Source organism: Urocitellus parryii, chromosome 3, assembly GCF_045843805.1.
Source record: "Urocitellus parryii isolate mUroPar1 chromosome 3, mUroPar1.hap1, whole genome shotgun sequence".
NCBI lineage: Eukaryota > Metazoa > Chordata > Mammalia > Rodentia > Sciuridae > Urocitellus > Urocitellus parryii.
Window position 1 is genome coordinate 121766952 of NC_135533.1, and position 20768 is coordinate 121787719.

A 20768-nucleotide genomic window follows, 5' to 3' on the forward strand; every position below is an offset into this window, starting at 1 on the left:
TTTTTTTTGTGGGGGGGGGGCATGGTCTTGTCATTTCTGAAAAAAAGCATTTCCTAGAATTAACTGCGATGGGAACACACTGTCTGTACCCAGAGGTCCTTCTCATTCCCACTCTGGACCCTCCAGTTGATGGAACATGGCTGTCAGGCAAAAAAAAAAAAACAGCCCAAGAGACAAGTCAATTGGGTTGTTATTCTTAAGTTATAGGGCTCTTTACATTTGGGATAGAAGTCTTTGTCAGATGTACGTATTGTGACATACTCATGGGTCAGCTTTGTATATTTTTTTTTACTCAGCATCCAATTACTTGCATCATGTTAAAAAAAAATTCACTGTTAGACTTTTTTCTCATTCATTTAGCACTTACTAACTGTTCAGCGCAGTCATTTCCTTTGTTGGTATGTGGTGCCGAGGATCGAACCCGGGCCGCACGCATGCCAGGCGAGCGCGCTACCGATTGAGCCACATCCCCAGCCCCACAGCGCAGTCATTTCCAAGTGGAGAGGTTCTCACTCCAGCTCTCCACTGACCTGTGGGCAGCACGACTTCCTGTTCCCAAGATCTCACAGCAGAACTTGCCTGCTGCCACCAACACCAGTGAGCTTGTAGACACCAGATATTGAGGATGAAGGTGGCCAGCAGGATGCCAAAAACTGCTCCCATCAATGGGCCCCTGCTCAGTCTCCACCTTCCCCTGCTTCCACAGGTTTTTGATGGTCTTGCATTTCTGGGGATTAAACCCAGGGTTGCCTTACCATGGAGCTACACCCAGCCCTTTTAATTCTGAGACAAGGTCTAAGTTGTAAGGCTGGCCTCAAATGTTCAATCCTCCTGCCTCCAGAGTCTCTGGGATTACAGGCATGTGCCACAATACCCAGTGCATTTGTAATTTTTTTTGTACTAAGGATTGAACCCACTGGTACTTAACCACTGAACTACCTTCCCAACCCTTTTTTATATTTTTATTTAGAGACAGAGTCTCACTGAATTGCTAAGCACCTTGCAATTCCCAGTCCTTCTGCCTCAGCCTCCCCAGCAGCTAGGATTGGTGTGTACCACCACACCAAGCCTAATCAGTACTTTTTAAAGAGCTAAGTTATTTCCATTCTGGGGATGAAACCCAGGGCTTCATGCATGCTAGGAACTGAACCCAGCTCTACCTGAATGAACTACATCCCCAGTCCTTTTTTAAATTTTTGAGAGAGGGCCTTGCTAAGTTGCCCAGGCTGGCCTTGAACTTGTGATCCTCCTCCTCCAGTCTCATGAGTTGCTGGGATTACATGGTGTGCCACTGTGCCTGGCTGTTCTTTTTTTTTTTTTTTTTTCAGTTTTCTTCTATGTAAAACTTGTGCTTTTGGTGCTGAGAAATCTTCCCCTACACTATTATCATAAGTATTTTTCCTAGATACCTTCACTATCAGTATTCATATTCAGCTCTGTGATACATTCCAAGTTACTTCTTCTATGTACCTTGAAGTAAGGGGAGTCTTTCTCTGCCCCCACGCAAATACCTAGTTATTTCAGCAGCATTCATTGAAAACTCTTTCCTACACCAAATTATTTGGACACTTTATTCAAAACTGGAGAATCTAGGTGTAGACTGGTTTCTAGACTTCGCGTCTTACTGACTTACTTACATACCCAGGCTGATGCCAATAATACACAGTACTACTAACATAGTTCTGTGGTAAAGCTGTGAAATCAGATAGTGCAGCCATCATATTTGGGGGTTTTGTTGTTGTTCACTCATTTGGCAGGACTATCTTGAACCAGGTTTCTGCAAGTGCTAGGCAGCCTCCTTTCATTTTCAAACAGGGTCTCCAAAGTTGCTCAAGCTGGTCTTGAATCAACTTTTTTCTTCTTCAGAAATTCTTTTGTTTTTCTAGGCCCTTCTCATTGCCATTTAAATTTCTGATTACTTTGTCAATTTCCATATGAATGCCTCTAAATCTAAAAAGACTAATCTGTGGAGCACCACCACACTGAGCTTCCAAACCTTGGCTATGGCAGGGACACTCTTCTTTTATGTGGTGCTGGGACTGAGCCCAGGCCCTGCATGGCTAGGCAGGTGCTTCATAGGAGGGCAGCTGGCTCGTGCCCCTGCACTTCCCATGCTCACCGTCTACCTGCCATCTTCTGGCAGCATCTCTCACTAACTGCAGACTGCGCCTGCTCCCTGGGCCCCCTAACACTGCATGCCTCTGCTGTGGTACATGGACTGAGAGCCAGCTTCCTTTCCTGTGGCCTTGATCAAGTTCCTCATCAAGATTACTCGCAAACATGAGTTTCTGAAGAGAAAAAAAAATTATATCACTGAGGGGACTGTTTTCCTGATTCTAAAACTAGCTTATGTTCCTCAAGGAGACTTTGTCAAGAATAGAAAAGTAAATTTAAAAGTAGAATGAAAGAAAGAAGAGCAAACTCCAGTTCTCCCAGCAGGAAGGTAAACTTTCCACACACTGGTCGGTCTGGGTGACACCGTCTGCTGTCTAAGGAGGCAGTTCACTTAAGCAGCTGTCCTCGCTCCATGGTGACCCTGCTCGAGCTTTCTTCACAGTGTGTGGCAGCACTGACACTTTCCAATGCTGTCAGACTTCTGGTACATGACGGGCCACACCATGGTTAAGCCATGTATGACTGTTCTGCTATTGGGCACTTTTTATTATTTTGCAAATGATGCACTGTTGTAAGCAACACTTCAGCTAGACACCTGTCAGGTGCTGTCAGCAGAACTACCCACAGCCCTCACAAATGCACCTACCAGGTGTGGCTTGCATGTCATGTCAGTCCACACAACAGCCCTCTGAAGCAGGTATTAGTAGTATCCTCCCTGAAAGGTTGAGGAACACCAGCCACAGGTATCAGAAAACCCGAGGCCCACTTAAAGGGCTATCTGACATTCCTGTGAAGAACTACAGCCGTAATGAAAACCGCAGACAGGAGCACACTGTGTGTGAAAAAGCATGGGGAAATGAGCAGCCCTGGATCTGACTGGCTCTGCCACCACTGATGTTCTCCCCACTTTATCACAAAGCACAAGTTATGAGGGGCTGGGCTCCTTTACAAGACTCTGATTCCAGCCACCATCCTAGTTCTTCCCAGGAGAGATCACAACCTACTTGTCTCTGCAATGTTATCATTCAGCCATCTGAGCATCGCCTGTGCTATAAAATAGCAAACCATGGTCAGTTCCCACTGCTAACTGAAAAGCACACAGCGAAACTGAAGCCAAGGCAACTGTTGCTTGGGAGCAGCACTGCAATAGGAAAATGTGTGTCACAGTAAACTGCAGATGTACTCATGGAGGTGGCAGCAAGGGGAGGTTTTGAAAGGCAAAAACAAGGACACCATGTACTTTGAAAGATGACTGGCCATAACCATGAACAGCAAGGTGACGTCACTCCAAGGCTGAACACAGCCTCTGGGCAGGCATCCCCGTGAAGGGCCATCTGTGTGAAGCCTCGTGGCCTCTGAGTGCACATGTGGCTCTCTGAGCATCTTATCAAAGTCACTACCAGGCAATCATGCGTGATAGCTCTTCCTTCACAACCTCGTGGCTTTATTTTTTTATTAGGGTTGACTCAAGCTACTTCACTTTGACACTTTTCACAACACACAAAGAGATTCATTTATAGAATGAAACAGAAAATTAAAGCAGATCCTATTCCTGAATCTTTTTTGGGTAATGGACTTACCAGAGAATCTGAAGATTGGGGTCTTCCCCCTAGAAGACCTCTGTACCAACAAAACAATTTTGCATACAATATTAAAAGCTGTTACTGATCCTCAGGAATTAATCCATAATCCCAGTAATTGTCAGTAACTTTCACAGGTAAATTCTGACTTAGGCAAAAGGGAAAAGCATGTGTGAGTGGAACTCTATGGCCCCAGAAAATTTAGAATCAATAGGAACCTTGGTCAGCAGGTGGTTGTCAGGCACCTGAGAACCCAGGAAGCAACAAGCACATGTAAATTAGGTGACAAGTAACATTCAGTGGGGGAATATATTAAGAATCACGGTAATGGTGACAAAGAACTTGGCACACGTGAGGCCCTCTTCTAAGCTGTCACACTCACTCTCAAACACTCACCTCGATGATCCAAGGTATGTGCTCCCCTCATCTCCAGCTTGCTGGGAGGCTGTCTGCACTTCAGACAGAGAGAAGCCAAGCAGATGCCCACGAACACCAGCTAGTCAGGGAAAGAGGTGGGATTTCACCCTGGGCATTCCAGCTGGAGTACATGCCCTCAGGCAATAAGTCTCCTCTACAAATTGAAAGGATTCAGCAGTGCTGGGTTGTCTGGTGCACACATGTGCTCTGAATATTGCCCAGGTTCCTGCTCCTGATCCAGTGGTGACCCTCCCTTAAGTATCCAAATGCCCAACAATCCTCTAAGTCTCCACATCCAGAGAACTGCTGCATTTTAAAATGCTTAGGAACGTTCAGCACCTTTTTGCAAACAGTGGAACTCTAAGGCCCCAAACAATTTAGAATCAATAGGAACCTTGGCCAGCAGGTAGTCCTCAAGCTTCCTGGATACTGAAGAAACTAGATGTCCTTTCTGAGCACTTTAAGATGTCTTAACAATTATTTCAGCAACACTGAATAGACTATAAAGCTCAAATCCCATAAACTAACACGTCAGTTTTTCCCATTTACCGAGACTTTCTCATTTTTCCACGGAATTCTTGCCCTCGTGGAACTGTATTTAAAAATGAGTTATCACCAGTAGTATAAATGTGTTCTTTACTGTTTGACATGAGAGGCATTTTCCTTGCTGCTAACCAAAGTGTGGCCTAGCCAAGACGTCAACCTCAGAAGTACCACTGAGAAGCACCTGGCCAAGGGAGTGCGTCTTGCCAGCTTGATGCAGCAGCCCAGCTGTTCTCGTTCTCAGCAAGCCACTCCCCACACAGGTACCCTCGTCTCTTCTCCTTCTGAGGACAGCAATGAGGCTGGATCATCCCCAACCACCACCCTCACAGCTCCTCCTCAGGATAGCACTTTCAGTTGGTCAATAATGCTTCAGAAAATTGGACTTGTGTACTGAAATGAAATTAGTGGATTTTTCCTACTCCAGGACCTTTTTAGGGGGGTACTGGGTATGGAAACTAGGAATGCTCTGCTGCACCCCAACCTTTTTAAAGTTATTCTTTATTTTGAGACAGGGTTGCACTGTTGCTGAGCTTGGTCTTGAACTTGCAATCCTTCTGCCTCAGCCTCCAGAGTAGCTGGGATCACAGGATTAGCCACCATACCTGACTCCACATATGTCCATGTGCAGAGCTTCTCTCCAGGTGTTCTGCAAAGCTTTGGGTAAAGGATGCCCTACAGTGACCACACCAGCCCTTGCTTCCTAGTACGCCTTGTCTGGAATGCAGGTGAGGGCAGGGCTTCCTGCAAGCTCAGCCCCACACTGATGGCAGGTGAAGAACTGCTCCCCAGTATGCCCTACCTGATGGACAACACAGGGGGAGTCCTGGCTGAGGGCGAGGCCACACCGCTGACACCTATAGGTCTCCTCTCCAGCGTGGGTCTTCTGGTGCTTCACAAGGTCATTCTTGCGGATGAAGGCCTTCCCACACTGGCAGCACTCGTAGGGCTTCTCCCCAGTGTGGATTCTCTGGTGCACGATGAGGGCAGAGCTCTGGCTGAAGGACTTTCCACAGTCGTGACACTCGTAAGGCTTCTCTCCAGTATGGGTCCTCTGATGTGAGAAGAGGTGCGAGCTGCGACCAAAGCACTTCCCACAGTCCTTACATTCGAAAGGCTTGAGGCCAGTGTGGATCCGGTGGTGCACCACCAAGTGGGACCTCTGGCTGTAGGACTTCCCACACTCACTGCACTCGTAGGGCCGCACTCGGACATGAGTTCTCTGATGCAGAATGAGGTGCGTGCTCTGTCGGAAGGCCTTCCCACATTCGGGGCATTCGTAGGGCTTCTCTCCTGTATGTGTCCTTTGGTGCCGAATGAGCCTGGAACTGTGGACAAAGGATTTTCCACACTGACCGCATGTGTACAGTTTGTCCCCAGTGTGTGTCCTCTGGTGGGTGACCAGATGGGAGAACCAGCTGAAGGACTTTCCACACTCTTTACACTCATAGGGCTCCTCGCCAGTGTGCGTCTTCTGATGCCCAACAAGGTGGGAACTCCGGCTGAAGGACTTTCCACACTCTTTACATTCAAAGGGTTTCTCTCCAGTGTGAATGAGCTGGTGTCTGGTAAGATTGGAGCGCCAGCTGAAGAACTTTCCACACTCCTTACACTCATAGGGCTTCTCCCTGTGTGTGCCCGGAGACACGTGGAGGGATGCTCCGGGATCAAGAGGACTGCTGCCAGCAGGGCACTTGCAGGGTTGGCCTCCTGTGCGAGCTCTCGCACACTCAATTAGGTGGATGTTTTTGCAGAAGGCCTGGCCACACTCCCCACTGTCACCCACGCAGTGCCCCTGATGCCCCCTAAATGCCAGGTCATGTTTCATGCTTCTCTCATCTGAGCCCCGTGTGTGGAAATACTCCCTCAGCACCAGCTGAGCAGGAAGGAGGCAGCTGCCCTCATACTTACCACTCTCACAGACCCTGCCTGGAGGAAAGACTTTCTTTGGGGTGAAGGCCACTTGCCTCAAATGTCTGTCTTGATTCTCCCGATACTTGCCCAACGGGTCTTCACATTTCCACATGTCTTCCAATGACAGATACCAGAGATCCTTCCTTGCCATTCCTTCTACTTTAATGCCACAGGGTTTTTTATCTTGAGAAATGTTCTTACTGGAAACAGGTGATTTCATTTCAACTTTAGTATCCAAATCTGAAAGAAATGAAAAGCTCTCTTCAATTAAAGTGCTCAGGTTAGGAATGGTGGGGAGTACACGGAGTCAGAAGCCGTAGGAGTATAGAGCTGCCTTCAGGGTCATGCGGGAGAGAGGAGATGGGTGAGCAGCCAAGCGCCACGCCGCGCACACAGAAGAAACACATGAAGGGGAGGTGCGGCTGTGCACAACCACTGGGACCAAGATGCAGCAGTGGCAGGAAGAGGAAAATGCCAGACGGGGTGCCCACACACTGCTAAGCTTCCCCTTCACAGGACATGAATCCTGTGCAAGCACGGTCTCAGGGCAAAAGCACTTGGAGGTGGCAAAGCCTTGGGAAGGCCTCATAGAAGGTCTTGAGGTCATGGTGTGCCCTGGAGGGGACAAGGGGACTCGGGTCTCTTCCTGCTGAAGTGGGGCTCTGTTCACCGTTTGCTCCTGCCAACAGAGTACCATTCCCCAGAGACAAGGTGTCATGGGCCTGCCTGGCTATAGATTGGAACCTTCACAACTGTAATTAACTATCTCAAGTGGGTTTTTTTGGTTGGGGGTCTGGGAATTGAACCCAGGAGCTTTTTACCATGGAGCCACATCCCTAGCCACTTCCATTTTTTGAGACAGGTGCTCACTAAGTTGCTGAGGCCAACTTGAACTTGCAATTCTCCTGGCCTCAGACTCCCAAATCACTGGGATTACAGGCATGAGCCACTCAGGTACCTCAGGTACTCTTCTATAGTGACAGAAAAATAACACAGACATCAAGATTAACAATTTATATATGATAATCACTAAAGAAAACTAACTCAGAACCTCAAGTCTTTCCCATCATCTCCTAGACTTTCTGCCTACCTGCTGTCTATTGATATTAACACAAATTATTTCCCCTATTTAAGTGTGACATTTGTTTGTCAATACCTTTTAGGTAAAATGTTTGGTTCCAAATCTAAAAAACAAAACACACTACTTATACAATTCCACTTCTTACACAAATAAGGAGGAACTGTACCCCCTAAGGAGATGTGGTTAAGTCCTGATGCCCAATAATTCGGAATGTGGCCTTACTTAGAAATAGGACCACTGTAGATGGAAGTAGTTAAATGAGGCAGTACTGTAGTACATTGGCTCCTAATTCAATATGACTGGTGAGCTTATAAAAGAAAAGACCCAGAAACAGATGTGAGTGGCCACCACATGGAGTGGTTCACCACAAGCTCGGGAGCCCCTGGCTGTGAGGCGCTAGAAGAGGCAGGAAGAACCCTCTCCTAGAGGTCTGACATGCCCCCAATGGCACCTTGATTTTGAACTTTTAAGCCTCCAGAACCATAAGAAGTAAAGTTCAATTTTAAATCACCTGGTTTCTGGTTCAATTTGTGCATCTCTTATCTCTTAAAACTCAAAAGTATTTTGAATTTTGGATTTTTTCATATGTTAGAATATCCACACATACATAACAAAATATTTTGGGGATGGGACTATGCCTAAAAACAAAAGTCACTTATGTTTCATATATACCTTACACACACAGCCTGAAGACAATTTTTTACTATATATAAATACATACAGACATACGTAGGTACGTAGATAGATCTATACATATATACATATTTTATATAAATCTATATATATGTATACATATATGTATGAGTGTGTATGTATGTATGTGTGTATATGTGTGTGTATATATATATATATATATATATATATATATATGTGTGTGTGTGTATATATATATATACACACACACACACACACACACCCCAGAGATTGAACCCAGGGGCACTTAACCACTAAGCCATATTCTCAACCTTTTTATTTTTTTACTATGAGACAGGGTCTCACTAAATTGCTTAGGGCTTTGCTAAGTTGCTGAAGATGGCTTTGAACTTGCAATCCTCCTGCCTCAGCCTTCTGAACCAATAAATTACAGGTGTGTGCCACAGTGCCTAGCACACAATATTTTTAATAATGTTGTGCATGAAACAAAGTTTGGATACACTGAACCATCAGAAAACAAAGGTGTCGGGCAGGCCAAAGCAGGAGTATATCCAAGTTCAAGGTCAGCCTGGGAAACTTAGCAAGACCCTACCTTGAAATGAAACATAAAAGGGCTGGGGACATTGGGACTGAGGTTGTGGCTCATTGGTAGCATGCTTGCCTGCATGCATGAGGCACTAGGTTCAATTCTCAGCACCACATATAAGTAAACAAAATAAAGGTCCATCAACAACTAAAAAAAAAAAATATTTAAATAAAAGGGCTGGGGACATAGCTCTGTGGTGGAGAAGGGAAGGGAAGGAAGAGAGAAAGCAGGGAAGTAAGCAAAGATGACTGTCTCCACACCCTGGGGAAACCTATGGCTGCTTGGCACTACCACTGTCCTGAGTGAATCTGTGCTACAGCAATCATTTTCTTACACTATTCACACGTAAGGACTTAAGAGTGAAAAATACAACATGTCAATAACACGGTAAAAAAGAACAAAAACAAAAAGGTGCAGGCGCAGTGCATATGGCGGCCGCCTACTAAACTCCCTGGAAAATGTTCCACACCCATCTCTGTTCCCTACTACCAGCACTTGCTCTGCTCATTCTTCAGTGATCTACAGCACTACAGACCCAAGGCAAGGCTGGAGTGATGCAGTCACATTTAGGGAAAGGACATAGCACAAACACTGTTTCTGAAGAGTCTCAACAAGATAAGCAGCTCGATTACCAAGGAAGAACTAAGGCTTGCAAGAAACCAGTGCAGCTTCCCCAAGGTGACTTGAGCCACTGGAGCAAAATCCTTATGAAATCAATCAGAAATACATTCCTGGCAATCCATGCCTTTTTATTGGCATAACAATGGCCTGGCAAGAAACCGGATCCTTTAAAACAGGGAGTATTAGAGCTTTCCTCACTTGCAGCAGGTCTGCAGAGAGCTGGGCAAGCTGCTCATCAGCACATCCCAGCCTTGGTTCTGTTGGTTCCTGGGTCCTGCGGGGGCTTCTCATGGGGATAGTAGCATGACAGACTTGTTCTGGCAGCAGGATAGTGACAGCTTCCACCAGTGCCAACCTTGGCCAGCTCTTCTGTGAATGTCCCCCTGCTTGGGCATCAGTAGATGCTTTATCACTGCCAATCTTTAAAATATATAGCTGTCTTTTCTTAATTTCTGCAACCAACCATGAATATCCAGTTCCCCTGGATTTTCAGTTTACTGAGTTGAGCACACTGTCATGTGGCATATGCTCACTGATACTGATCATCTTCTGGATTCTTCTGATATACTGCAGACATTTTAATTTTTAGTTCATGCATTTTAAGTTTTCTTTCTATTTTTCAAGGTTTTTCCTTCTTTTCATCACTTCCAGCATGGCGTTCACCAGTCTATCCTTCTGACCCTTCAGGTCATTCCAACAACGTATTTTTCTGTAATATATTTCACATTTGAACTGCTGTTCAGTTTCTCAGGTAGCACCTTTTGTGCTACAGAAAGACACAAATGCTTGGGGGGCTGGGGATACAGCTCAGTTGGTATAGAGCTTGACTTGCATGCAGTAGGCCCTGGGTTCAAAATGAAGAAGAAGAAAGAAGAAAGAAGAAAGAAGAAAGAAGAAGAAGAAGAAGAAGCAACAACAGCAGCAGCAAGAAGGAAGGAAGGAGGAGGAGGAGGAGGAGGAGGAGGAGGGAGAATAAACAGTGGAAAGATACAAATGCTTACACTTTTTCTTATCACCATTATCAACAGCGGCATCTGCAGGCCTTTCGGACATCTTAAGTCCTTTACACCACAGTCCAGAGAGTAAAGAAGACTTAGAGTATACAATGGGCACAGATCTTGGCCTCATGTGGGGAACTGGAAACCTGCCATTCATTATCCAGATAACACACATCTTATTGCACTCTTTGAGCACGCTTGTGTAAGGAACACAGGCACACCTAGAAAAGGTATACCACAGCTGAGTGGGCTGGGAGTCTTTGCTTCCCTTGGGGACTGAATAAATTGTATCACATTCCTTCATATTGACAACAACATGCAGTACACCAAGTAACTCTATACTTTTGACATCATGTCAGTGCTCAGAAAGTCTGGGTTTTATCAGGTGGGTGCAATGTGCACACCTGTAATCCTACCTACTTGGGAGGCTGAGGCAGGACGAATACAAGTTCGAGGTCTGTTGAGAGCCACAACATGCAGTACACCAAGTAACTCTACACTTTTGACATCATGTCAGTGCTCAGAAAGTCTGGGTTTTATCAGGCGGGTGCAATGTGCACACCTGTAATCCTACCTACTTGGGAGGCTGAGGCAGGACGAATTCAAGTTCGAGGTCTGTTGAGAGCCACGGCCCAGACAGAATGACGCCTGGCATTTGCCAGAGGGAATGTTTGAAAGGTGACCAGTGAACCATTGAGATGATGATTTGAATTAAGCTATATATAATTGCTGTGATGCTGGATTGTATTGTATATTTGACCTTTACTGGCGGGCAGTAGGGCGGCTCTTGCTGATCTCGTGCTACTTTGGAGTTCTCAAGGGGATTCCTGGTAGGTGGCCTTCAAGGGGTTCGGGCAATAAAGGAGTTCCTGTTTTGAACCTACAAGTGCCTCGTGGCGGCTCGGTTATTTTGTGCCCAGCCAGACTGCGGCAGAGATCAGCCTGGACAACTAATTGAGACCCTGTCTCAAAATTTAAAAAGGGCCAGGGATGTAGCTAGGTGGTAGAGCACCCCTGGGTTTAATCCCCAGGACTGGGGGGAGAAAAAGAGTTTCAGGTTTTAGAGTAGTTTGGATCTCAACTTTCCAGATTAGATGCTCAACTTGTACTTTTTCATGGCAGCTTTAGGAAACAAACATGAGCAACATGATCTATGTGCCCAGCCAGTTCCCTGGGTGACTTCTTTTTAAACGCCCACTCCAATATCCTCATTTTCATGACCATTAGAGTTCGTAGTTTCTATTTTGCCTGATGATTCTTGGTCCTCTTTCCATTACCCAAGGCATCAGAGAATCTCAGAGTGGCTTTTCAAACTACAAATGGCAACTGCAAGACTCTAAAATGGACATTGATGTGAAGGGGTTGCACACTGGTAAAGAAGAGTCTGAGTGTGGTGTCTGAGCACGAGTGGGGTGCTCTCCATCACCAGTGTCCTAGAAACCCTGACTTACCAGGAAACACTGTTACGCAAATACATCACCATCAAACTGCAGCACCTGTCAGTCAAAATTTCTAAAGCATCGTTCATTACACTGATGGTTTTGATGATGAAGTTCATTAAGTCTTGTAGATTTATTTAAATTCCATGTGTTTGATAACATGGAGTTTCAATATTTCATTTGACAACAAATTATCAATAGACATCTAAATTATTTTATCAACAAATATCTAAACTGCTCAATCTAGTTAATGATTGATATTTTTGGAAACTTGTCAGTTAACATCTAGGAAAACTTGCTGAATGAATGAACACAAAATAAAAGAAATAAGAAAAGGAAGAAAGAAAATAGAAAAAGCTTTCCTCCCAGGCCCAAAGCAGTTGACTGATCAAGTTCTTACAAGTGAGCCAAAGCAATCCTCAGTGAGAAAAGTGAAGCAGGAGGCATCATAATACCAGACCTTAAATTATACTACAGAAACAAAAACAGCATGGTATTGGCACCAAAACAAACACGAAGACCAATGGAACAAAATAGAAGACATGAGACAAACCCACATAAATATAGTCATTTCGCATACTAGACAAGGTCCCATAAACACACATTGGAGAAAAGATAGCCTCTTCAACAAATAGTGCTGGGGAAACGGGAAATCCACAGGTAACAGAATGAAACTGAATCTTTATATCTCACCCTGCACAAAACTCAACTCTGCGTGAATCAAAGACCTACGCAATAGACCAGAGACCCCCGTTCCTACTAGAAGAAAAAGCAGGCCCAAATTTCCATTATGTTGACTTAGGAACTGAATCCCTCAATGAGACTCCTAAAGCACAAGAAGTAAAATCAGGAATCAATAAATGGGATGGTATCAAACTTAAAAGCTTCTTCACAGCAAAGGAAACAAACTAGAACATGAAGAGAGAGCCAACAGAACAGGAGAAAATCTTTGCCACCTGCACATCAGAGCATTAATCTCCATGATATATAAAGAACTCAAAAAAACACCAAAAACACACATAACTCAAATCAATGAATTCATAGGACTCGTAAGACTCAAATATTGAGGCATCGGAAATGCCTTCCAGGTGTGAACATCAGGTACTGGTGAAGAGGTGGAGAAACAGTTCTTTCCAATGTGACAGAAATCTAATGGGACTGGGAAATTAATGTCCCCTGAGAGCCCACGTAGAGCCCCTTGCATGTGAGCTGGCCCTCTGCGTGGCGAGAAGCACTGTACCCGCAGCATGACTCTGACAGCAACACGTGAGATGCACTGAGCTCAGAGCTCAGAAAAAAGACCACTGACTGAGAACACGGGGGTGGGGAGCTGGGAGACAACTTCCTATTTTTTAACTCAGAAGGCCAATTTCCCAGAAATACACAGGGAATTGGGAAAATAAATTACCTTTGGAAGCTACACAACAATTTTCATTTTAGGAATACTAACATTAAAATGAAATATGAGTAAGTTGAAAAACATTAAATACGGAGCTATAGTGGGAAAAGTGGTCTAAGAACAGCACTTCTGGAATGGAGGGAGCCAAGCCAGCAGGAGCCTGCGAGCCTCCGGAGTAGCTTACAAATAACTGGAAACAAATGCTCAGAACACTGGCAGGGGACAGTTCCACTGGCCAGCTCACAGAGAAGAGCTGAGTTCTGTGGAGGGACCACAGGACAAAGGAAAGAGTCAGGGAGATGAAAAAATTACCCCATGGTAAGTGGAGCTCATGGTAATAATCCCCAAACAGGAGCAGGGCTGAGCAAGGTGTGCCACAGGAAGACAGTCTTAGTGAAGCAGTCAGACACTGATAGACCCAACCTGATCTTTTATTAAAATTGGGAGCCATCTTGCCACAAAGCCATGAAAAGATAATTTCGGCTTTACTATAAATTACTGCAAATTCTGAACCTGCTTGGAATGCCTGCCCGTGCCTTGAACTCACCCATGCCTGGCTCTCTGACCAGATAGCAGCCCTCTCTGAAACTTTAGTGACACCTCACAAATCTTGGCCTTCCCTGGCCAGACAACGACCCTCTCTGAGGCTCTAATGGTCCTCATAAATTCTGATGTTGGGGCCAGCAAAAAAAAAATGTAAACTACCATTAGTGTGATGCTTGTCAGAGTTCTGTTATCTGTAACCCCACTTTGTGTAACTTTCTGGGCTATAAAGCTGGGCAACAAGAAAGCTACAGTGCTGTCTTGTTCCCGCCGTTTTGGGAGGGAGAGGCAGCCCGGCCGGTCGAAATAATAAGCTTGCTTTAATTTGATTTTAATTGGAGTCAGTGGTCTTTTCTTGCGTCCTGGTCTAACAACACCTTGGTCTCTGCAAGCCAACACAAGCCTGCCAAGAATGCAGAACAACTGGAGGCAGAAGACTTTAGCACTCTCTCAGAAAGGAGGACCTATGAGGAGAGCCTGAGCCGGTCTCGAGGCTGTGCCCCCTCAGGCCATGTGGACATCACTGTGGCAGCTCCTGCCTGGTGCTCACCTGGACACAACTCTTGAACTGCCCTCTCCACCAGCCAGGGATCTTCCCCTTTCTCCAACTGCAGGATCACCTCTGGTTTAGGAAGCTGGTGCCCTGTTCAGGGAAAGAGCAAGGCCCAGGTAAGCACAGGAGAGCTCTAAAGTAGACAGAGAAGAACCCTAGTTAAACCCACCCCAACCCTTCCACAGCACTGGGGCTACAAGGAGTTAGCAAAAGAAATAAGCATTTTTTTAAATTTTGCAATTTTTCCCCACAAAAGTGGGATATAAAAACCCTACTCAATGCCCCAAAGGAAGCGGGTAACTGAACCCAAGCCCACAGGGTCTTAGCCACTAAGCAATGAAAAGCCAAAATCACCACAGTGAGTAGTTTTCAAGCACAGGTTAGTCTTACCCAACGACACCAGGTTCTCATAGTTCTCCAACATCACATCTTTGTACATGACCTGCTGAGCTGGGTCTAGCAGCTGCCACTCCTCTCTAGTGAAGTCCACAAGCACATCCTTGAAGGTCACCAGTGTCTACAAAATCAAACAAATCTGCACTGAGCCAGATTAATACATTTGCCCTCCCTTTGGATCCTGGCAAAGGGAGGCTGCCTGCACTGAGTGGGGAGAGGATGGACCAACTCGCTCTAGGAGCTAGCAGTATTTATTTTGAGGTATGTGGGTCAAGTCTCCCAAGGAATGGATCTTAGGTAGTTACTATCCAAAAGTAAAGTCTGTGTCATGCTTTAGATTAGAAACAAACATTTTTATTTAAACCAAGTTTATTTAAAACAACTATGGAAGGGAAAATCAGACACCAGAAGTTAACCCGTTTATACCTAAATTCAAGGCAAGAAAATAGGGGGGGAAGTAGAGGTCGAGCACACTGCATGGCTCAAGAGGCGCATCACTCAAGCCATGTCTCATGACCCCAAATAATCACCCAGAACATTTTCCCTCAACACTGATAGGAGAAGAAAGTTATCCTTTAGTAGTAGCAAAACAATTTAATGAAGGAAACAAGATATACAAACGTAAGGACTGTACTAGCTTCATCAAAAAGAAGTGTTGATTATATGTAGAAAAACTATCTATTTGGAGCTTGGCACAGCAGCACACACCTGCAATTCCAGCAGCTCAAGAAGCTGAGGCAGGAGGATCTCAAGTTCAAAGTCAGCCTCAGTCATTTAGTGAGGCTCTAAGCAACTTAGTGAGACCCTGACTCAAAATAAAAATAAAAAGGGCTGAGGATGTGCTTGGTGGTTAAGCTCCTCTGGGTTCAATCCCTGTTACCAAAGGGGACAAAAAATCTACTTGAGTGAAGAATATATGCCTGTTTTTAAATGCTGAAAGAAATGTCAAAACAAGATTTCTTTTTTCTTTTGGTGTTACTGGGGATAGAATCCAGGGTTTCACACATGCTAGGCAAGTGCTCTGCCACTGAGCTACACTCCCAGCTCTTTTTGTAAATTTTTCTCTTGATATAAGGTCTTGCTAGGTTGCACAGGCTGGCGCTGAACTTGTGATCCTCCAGCCTCAGCCTTCTGAGTACCTGGGATCACAGGAATGTGCCACTGTGCCTGGCTAAGCCAGAATTTTTTCATCTAATGGAAATATCTTTCAGAAATGCCAAGAAATATACATTTTGAAATGAAGTAAAACCAACAAAGTTTGTTGTCAGAAGATCTGCCCTAAAAGATGTGCTACAAGATATTCTTCAGGCAAAAAGTGAATAATGCTGAAGAGAAAACTGAAATTTTAGAAATGAAGGATGAACCACAAAAACAGTAGATATCTGGGTGTCATGGGTTTCTTTCTTTTTTTAATATTTTTTTTTAGTTGTAGTTGAACATAATACCTTTATTTTATTTATTTATTTTTTCATATGATGCTGAGGATCAAACCCAGCAACTCCCATGTGCTAGGCAAGCTCTATACCTCTGAGCCACAACCCCAGCCCAGTGTTGTGGGTTTCTTCCCTTAAACTCAAAAATATATGGGATATAGAGAAAGGAGCACATATAACAATAATGCACATTTCCAAAAGCTAGAAGAAAGGATTTTCAAAGTTTTCACTATAAAAAAATTATAAGTGTTTCAGGAGATAAATATGTTTAAGTTCACTTAAACATTACACAATATATATGTGAATTGAATATTATATGGTACCAATTAATATGTACAAGTGTTATGTACTGGTTTAAAAACTATTTTAAAAACATTAAACTTATAATTATAAAAAAGTATATATATGGTAGTTGAAAGCAAAGCTGCAACATTTTCCGGTGGGGTTTTTCAACATATGTAAGGACACAAACACATATGCACACACACGCAATATGAACTCAAAGGGAGGAAAATCAAGGGATGCATGTGTTTAAAAGGCTTCCAGATTTTAGTTGAAGCGGTAAAAATTAAGTCTAGATTGCAAAAGATTAGGTATGTACATTCTATTCTCTACAACAACCCTTTAAAAATACAAAAATGCAATGTTAAAGAGTCAAAATATAAATAAAAATGAAATACTAAAAAACAACCATGTAAAAGCAGCATGGGGGTGGGATGGGGAATATGCAGAAAACACAATGACACATTTAAATTCAAGCACATTAATATCAACATGCAGGGGCTGGGGCTGGGGCTCAGTGGTAGAGCACTCACCTAGCACATATGAGGCACTGGGCTCGATCCTTAGCACCACATAAAAATAAATAAATAAAATAAATGTGTTGTGTCCATCTACAACTAAAAAAAAAAAAAGAAAATTTCTTTTTAAACTCAACAGTAGGGGCTGGGGATGTAGCTCAGTGGTAGAGCACTTGCCTCACATGCATGAGGCCCTGGGTTCAATCCTCAACACCATGTAAAAGTAAATAAATAAAAATAAAGATATTGTGTCGATCTGTAACTAAAAAATATATATATTTTGTAAAAACTCAACAGTAAGTAAACAGACTAGTTAAAAACTGAGCAGAAAAAACTAAAACTTTTCACCAAAAATGGTAAATACTCATATGAAAAGATGACCAAGGGTTGTGGCTCAGTGGCAGACCACTTGCCTAGCATGTGTGAGGCATTGAGTTCGATTCTCAGCACCACGTATCAATAAATAAAATAAAGGTCCATTGACAACTAAAAAAATTTTTTTTTAAATGTCCAAGGTCATATTCATCAGGGAAATGGAAACTAAAACCATAGCAAGAAAGCAGACACCTATTAGGAAGGGCAAAGTTTCAAACCAAACACCAGTGAGGATGTAGAGTGACTGCTGCTCTCCACTGTGGAATGGAAAATGCCTCACTTTGGGAAAATGCTGCTCACATTTCCTCAAGTTAAAGTTACTTGCACCACATAGTCGATGTCATCTGGCTGTCACTCTAACAGAATACATGGGTAATCAACAACAAAAAGGTTTGTTTGGGCTCCCACTTCTGGAGGTCTTAGGCCATGCCAGTTGGCCCTGGGGCAGCACCATGCATTGTGGTGGGAGTGTGTGGCAGTGGGGACCTATTCACATTATGGCCAGGTAAGTGCAAGGAAGAGAGGGCCAGAGACAGAGGCTCACAATCCCCTGAGAGGGGCTACCCCAATGCCTTGGGACCTACAGGCCTATAGGCCCCTCCTCTTAAAAGTGCAACTGCCCCCAACACACCAAGCCAGAGAACAAGTCAACACAGGGCCTCTGGGAACACCTAACCTGCCATTCTCTTGGCTAAATACTAGGAGAATGAAAACAGGCTCACACCAAAATCTACATGCGAATGTATAAAAAAAGGTAAAGGGCTTTATTGAAAGCTGCTCCAAACTGGAATTAACCTAAATGTCCTTCAATAGAGAATATAAAAACAATGTTTATGCCCTTCTTCTCTGACATATCAAACTACTTTTTCTACTATTGTATATCTGTGGAAATTTCCATAATAAGCAAGGGAAAGCCAGGCACGGTGGCACACACCTGTAATCCCAATGGCTTGGGGGCTCTAAGGCAGGAGGATCATGAGTTCAAAGCCAGCCTTAGCAAAAGCAAGGTGTTAAGCAACTTAGTGAGACCCCGCCTCGAAATAAAATACAAAACAGGGCTGGGAATGTAGTTCAGTAGTCTAGTACCCCTGAGTTCAATCCCCAGTACCAAAAGAGAGAGAGGGAGAGAGGGAGAGAGGAAGAGAGGGAGGGAGGGAGGGAGGGGAGGGGAAAAGATCAAGCCATAGTGATTTCTTATTAACTCACTTTTCAGCAACACAGCCTAGCTTCTCATTCTCAGCAGCACAATTGACATGCAAGCCCCTCAGCTCAATCAGCTTGCCAGTTACTGACCTGTGTCTGTTCTGCAGGGCCTTTTCTGAGGGCCTGCAGCAACAAGCACAAGATCCACACTGCCCACTCTCCCCTCAGAGTTCTTCAAACAGGCCATGCTTTCTCAAAACTCTGGGTACTCACAAATCCACTTCCTTCACTTCCTTCACGCTTAGGCGGATAATCATAAATGACTTTTTTTTTTTTGTAGTTGTAAATGGACAGAATCCCTTTGTTTTTTTTGTTTGTTTGTTTGTTTGTTTTTATGTGGTGCTGAGGATCAAACCTAGTGCCTCACACATGCTAGGTAAGTGCTCTGCCACTGAGCCACAGCTCCAGCCCCATAAATCATTCTTAATGTCTTGGTGTGAATGTCATTTCAGCAAGTTTTCTCCTGAACCTTAAAATTATTTAAATCTCCTTGTGTTCTATGCATACACCAAACTCCTGCCCAGAGCATTTACTGCGCAAGGAACATTTGTTCTGCTCCTGACTGCTCCCCAGATCACCTGTCTATGCCCACATAAAGGATGCAACCAGGCTGCTCTGCTCCTAGATGGTGCATCCCTCTGAGCACTCTGTGTTGTGCCTTGGTGGAGTTTTCTCTCTGATAATTACCTGTGCTGCCCTGAGATCCTTCAAACAGGAGATCCTCACGGATGAATTCACACAACCAGCATCACACCAGAACAGCCAGGACCAAGGAAGCCTGTGTGAGGCACCAACACTCTACTTCTTCTGTGGGTTTAATGACTGGTGTGGATGAAAGATCATTCTACCAACTAGGTCCAATTCCAGCCCAGCTGTTGTGTTTGTTTTGTATTAAAGGAAACAAACCTACATCTACAAACAAAGCAGACAAAACACTCCTGGTCTCCTGGATGCAAACTCCTACGCCCCTGGGCACAGGGCATCAGAACCTTGGTATAGAGGGGTTCCCAACTGGGCAACAAGGAAAGCAGCCCAACATACCTGGGACCAGGCAGGCAGCAATGCGGCCTCCATGCCCTCCTTGTTCTTGGCAACACTTTCCTGAGCAACAGGAGAGTCCTGAAAACCCAAGTTGGGGAAAAGAGAAACATGAGACAAGGTTGCTGACTCTTTAACTGTGCAAAGGTGTCAAAGACCCACCACACAGAAAAATAACACACAATGCCTGAAACTTCCCAAGATTACAGGCGGGGTTACATAAAAGGGACCCCTTAATCTCTGGAGTACCATGCTAAAACTAATTCGGGACTGGATGGTTCTACCTACCACTACAGATCCTCTTTTGAGGTAAAAAAAAAAAAAAGCAATAAATAAACTGACTTGACATTCGCACTTTAGAAATAAGAAACAAGTCCCCTCCTGCTGTTTACAGAAAGAAGCAGAGGCCTGAAGCACCCGGAGGGAAGTGCAGCATGGACAGGAGTGCAGGCTCCAGGGAGCCAAGGGCAGCATCCGGCCCACAGCCTTCATGGAAGAGGGACAAGAAAATGAACCCTGCCACAGCCTCCAGAGGAGCACTTGGTCCTGCAGGCCCTTGAGCTAAGCCTCTGGCAACCCTGAGTAGAGGACACTGCCACGCAGAGCTGCTGGCCTGCAGAACTGTGAGCAGAGTGCTGTGTGAAGGTGCCAGGCACCTGGTACTTGTTACACAGTAACAAGAAACCCACATGGTCAACTTCCTCCTAGAGGGACTTAAACATTAAGGAGAACATCACACACATACCTAATTACCATCACCAGGCTGTTTGCTCCTCAGCACGGGGCCAGCTCTCCATCTGTTCTCAGGTCCTTCTCCCTGAAGGCGCTCTTCAACGTTCGTGGTAAGAGATCTCGTGGTTGTAAATTCTCGCAGCAATTGCTGTGGCGTCTTTACTGTACCTTTGGTTTTTTTAAATAGCTTTATTGAGATGCAACTCCTATACAATACAATTCACTCATTTAAAGTTTTCAATTCAATGACTTTTGGTATATTACATAATTTTAAAAATCGCAGTAAAATACAGATGACAATTTGCCAATGTAGCTGTGTCCCAGCACACAATTCAGTAGCGTTACACC

The 20768-nt window shown here is 44.5% G+C and overlaps 1 protein-coding gene across 2 annotated transcripts in view; it reads right to left on the reverse strand.

Moving 5' to 3' along the window:
• Positions 1 to 2045: 2045 nt before the first annotated feature.
• The window catches only part of Znf10 (zinc finger protein 10), a 28748-nt gene continuing 10025 nt past the window's right edge, over positions 2046 to 20768 (reverse strand). The window contains exons 1-6 of one of the 2 annotated variants that reach the window (XR_003302690.2): positions 19692 to 19733; positions 17088 to 17116; positions 14834 to 14960; positions 14441 to 14533; positions 4092 to 6809; positions 2046 to 2288 (exon numbers count right to left, since the gene is read on the reverse strand). Coding sequence is in view for 1 of the 2 variants with exons in the window: in XM_026409669.2 (XP_026265454.2) it covers positions 5359 to 6809; positions 14441 to 14533; positions 14834 to 14960; positions 19692 to 19724 (1704 nt within the window). In the remaining variant the exon portion in view is untranslated. Of the gene's footprint in view, positions 2289 to 3732; positions 6810 to 14440; positions 14534 to 14833; positions 14961 to 17087; positions 17117 to 19691; positions 19770 to 20433; positions 20589 to 20768 lie in introns of those variants that run through there. The other variant, XM_026409669.2, reaches the window with a different exon arrangement.